This window comes from Akebia trifoliata, chromosome 7 (assembly GCF_017979445.1).
Source record: "Akebia trifoliata isolate Shusen 1 chromosome 7, ASM1797944v1, whole genome shotgun sequence".
Classification (NCBI taxonomy): domain Eukaryota; kingdom Viridiplantae; phylum Streptophyta; class Magnoliopsida; order Ranunculales; family Lardizabalaceae; genus Akebia; species Akebia trifoliata.
Genome location: NC_141381.1, coordinates 15,161,014 through 15,164,756, shown reverse-complemented (window position 1 = coordinate 15,164,756; position 3,743 = coordinate 15,161,014). Strand labels below are relative to the sequence as shown.

At 40.5% G+C, this 3,743-nt stretch overlaps 1 protein-coding gene across 1 annotated transcript; it reads right to left on the bottom strand.

The window, feature by feature from the left end:
* Window positions 1-578: 578 nt before the first annotated feature.
* Window positions 579-1,283, bottom strand: LOC147398262 (uncharacterized). The gene has a single exon (XM_086446689.1). The coding sequence runs from the start codon at window positions 1,281-1,283 to the stop codon at window positions 579-581; it is 705 nt and encodes a 234-aa protein (XP_086302815.1).
* Window positions 1,284-3,743: the final 2,460 nt, after the last annotated feature.

Sequence of the window (3,743 nt, the reverse complement as noted above, 5' to 3'; positions counted from 1 at the left end):
ATGGAGAGCTTTAAAAGTAGGTTGAGGTTAGATAGGTCCTATTCTGAATAGGAAGATGCTGAAGTAACATTAAAATTGAAGTTGATTCTCACATTGCTAACATGGATGTATGTATTGAATCATAGAAGCTTTTCATCAAGATACGAGTGAAAAGCATCTATGACTATGTATGCACCTCCAAATCAACAGTGTGAGAATCGATGTCAATTTTAATGTTATGCATCATGACTCTTCTGAAAAACTTATGATAGTGTTAGGTCCCAATCAGTACAAGCATAACAAACACACATAATGTATTCTCTTAGGGTGAGAATGAACCACAAATATAATAATTTTCTGATGTTCTTCTTCTCCTTCCACCCCACCTCTTTTCTACAACAAGGAAAATAACTTAAATTAAGCTAATGGCATCCGAGTCTTTAGGAGATTCAGTCACCCACTACACCTGAATTGCAAACGTGCAATGAAACCAAAGTAAATCAGCAAATACATTAAAAGAAAATAACATTGAAATAAAATAACTACAATTGAGAAGAGGGCTAATAATTGGGCTTCTAGGCATTAGTGGCTCTTGGGCATCAATCCATATAACGTGGGTTGGGCCTCGGGGCCCGAAAGGATCTCTTAGGCTTATCAATGCCCACCCCAACAAGAGGATGCTTGTCCTCAAGCATCAAATTAGGAAACTGATTGCAAAGTGTATCCATGGGCTCCCAGGTGGCTTCTTCGTGGGGTAGATGCTTCCAGTGCATCAAGTTTTCTTCAATGAAGGTGTCTCCGCGCTTAACCCATCGTGTATCAAGTATTTGTTGAGGCTCGAGGGTTATTACTTCATAGTCCGTAATTGGAGGTAAATCAAAAGGTGGTTCAGCGTGAGTGCCATTGTATGGTTTGAGAAAAGAGACATGGAACACAGGGTGAATTCGAGCGGTGGGTGGCAGTTGCAATATGTATGCGACAACTCCAATCTTCTCTAAAATAGGGTATGATCCATAATAATGGCTAGACAACTTTTGATGAGCCCGTTTGAAGACCGTTTGCTGGCGATATGGATGGAGCTTTAGCAGGACTTGGTCACCAACTTCGAATTGGATATCTTTACGCTTGGAGTTGGCTTGTTGCTTCATTCGGTTCATGGAGAGCTCTAAATTTGACTTGATTTGTTTGAGCAACTCATCACAGTGTAAGAGGGTTTGATCAACTTCATGGACTGGTGAAAGACCCTCCGGATAGGCCAGAATGAGTGGTGGTAGACGGGCATAAAGAGCTTGGTAAGGTGTCATCTTCGTTGGGGCATGGTAGGTGGTATTGTACTAATACTTTGCCCAAGCGAAATAAGTACTCCATTTGCGCGACCATTAGTGAACGAAGCAGCGCAAGTATTGCTCAACGCAGCAGTTAACGACTTCGGTTTGGCTGTCCATTTGCAGATGGTAAGTTGAACTGAGTATGAGTTTTGATCCATAGAGTTTGAAGAATTCGTGCAAAAATTTGCTTATGAAGATTGGGTCTCGATCATTGATGATGGATCGTGGCATTCCATGGAGTTTGACGACGCCCTCAATAAATTTTTCTGCAACAATCTTGGCCATAAATGGGTGAATTAAGGGAATAAAGTGAGCAAACTTACTTAGTCGTTCGACTATCACCAGAATTGTGTCTTTGTCGTGGGAAGTTGGTAGCCTCTCAATGAAGTCTAGAGTGATGCATCCCAAACCTGTGTTGGAATTGGTAAGGGCTGTAATAATCCCACTGGTTTCGTGGTTTCTGGTTTGATGCGTTGACATACGTCACATTTTTGGACATACTCATGAATAGCTTTATGCATCTTTGGCCAATAAAATTGTTGTTGCAATATTTTGTAAGCTCGAAGAATACCCGAGTGCCCCCCAACCTTAGAATCATGAACTTCATATAACAATTTGGCCCTTAAAGATTGATCAGTAGGCACCACGATCTTCCCTTTGTAAAGCAACAAATCATCATGCCAAGTCAAGGGGCCATGTGGATTAGCATCAGCCTTTTGTCCCATAAGTTGTACGTAAGGATCTGATTTAGAAGTTTCTCTGATTTGTGCCCAAATATCTACTTCTGAGAAGTGAAGAGCAGCCAATAACGGACTCTCTTGTGACCTAGATAAAATATCTGCTGCAAAGTTTTCTCGTCCAGGTCAAAAGATGATTTCATAATCATACCACAGTAATTTGGCTACCAATTTTTGTTGCTCTGGAGTTGCAACACGCTGATCTAAAAAATATTTGAGGCTTCGTTGATCGATTTTGATGTAGAACTTTCGACAAAGTAAATATGGTCTCCACAATCGTATTGCTTCCATGATAACTAGCATCTCCTTTGCATAAATTGATCAAGTTCGCTTAGTAATTCCTAAGGCTCGAGTCATATATGCAATCGGTCTATTTTGTTGAGTTAGAACCGCTCCAATTCCTTCTTCCAATGCATCCGTTTTGATGATGAAAGATTCGGCAAAGTTTGGCATGGCTAGTGTGGGGGTTGATGTCATGGCTTGTTTTAATGCTAAGAAAGTCGCTTTCGCTTCTTCATTCCATTGAAACTTCCCTTTCTTAAGGAGGTTAGTCAATGGTCGAGCCGTTAATCCATAACCTTGAACAAATTTGCGATAATAGCCAATTAAGCCTAAGAAACCACGAAGCTCAGTGATGTTGGAGGGTCTTGGCCAAGCAACCATTGCTTCAATTTTTTTTCCATCAACTTTGACTCCTTGATATGTGATTATGTGGCCTAAATACTCTAACTCTTGCTTGCCGAATGCACATTTGCTCATCTTAACATAGAATTGGTGTTGCTAGAGGATGTTTAATGCAATTTGAACATGCTCCAAGTGTTGCTTCCATGTAGGACTGTAAATTAGAATGTCATCAAAAAACACCAAGATAAACTTCATAGATATGGTCGAAGAATCGAATTCATTACTGCTTGGAAGGTAGATGGCGCGTTGCATAGCCCAAATGGCATAACCAAACACTCATAGTGGCCATTGTGAGTACAGAAGGTTGTTTTAGGGATATCGGGGGGTGTTGACCCTTATTTGGTGGTATCCTGCCTTGAGGTCTAACTTAGTAAAAAATGAAGCTCTGTATAACTCATCGAGCATATCATCTATTGTTAGAATTGGGAAACGATCTTTTATTGTGGCAGTGCTTAATGCTCGGTAGTCTGTGCAACATTGCCATGTACCATCTTTCTTCTTCACTAGCAATACTGGAGAAGAAAAGGGGCTGGTGCTTGGACGAATCAACCCTGCATTAAGCATATCTTGAACCTGATTTTCAAGCTCGGTCTTTTGAAAATATGCGTATCTATATGGCCTCATATTAATAGCTTCGGTTCCATCTTTGAGTGGTATTGTGTGATCAATTTTGCGTGCTAGTGGTAATCTGGTGGGTTCGGCAAAGACATCTGAATATCCTTCCAGCAATGCCTACATATCCGATGGGATTTCCTCATGGTTTTGTTGCCCTTCAAGTTGAAAATATAAAGCAAACACAGTTTGTCTTTGTCGAAATTCCTTAATTACACCCTGTAATGTGGTATCTTGTATCAGTGGAACTTCAATCCCCTGAAGTTTCTTAAGTTGTTGCTCCCAAATGAAGTCCATGGTTAGCTTCTTCCAATCACAAACTACTAAACCCAATGTTTCTAACCACTGAATTCCTAGCACCATATCCAAACCATTTAAGGGCAATGAAAAGAAATCAAGTTGG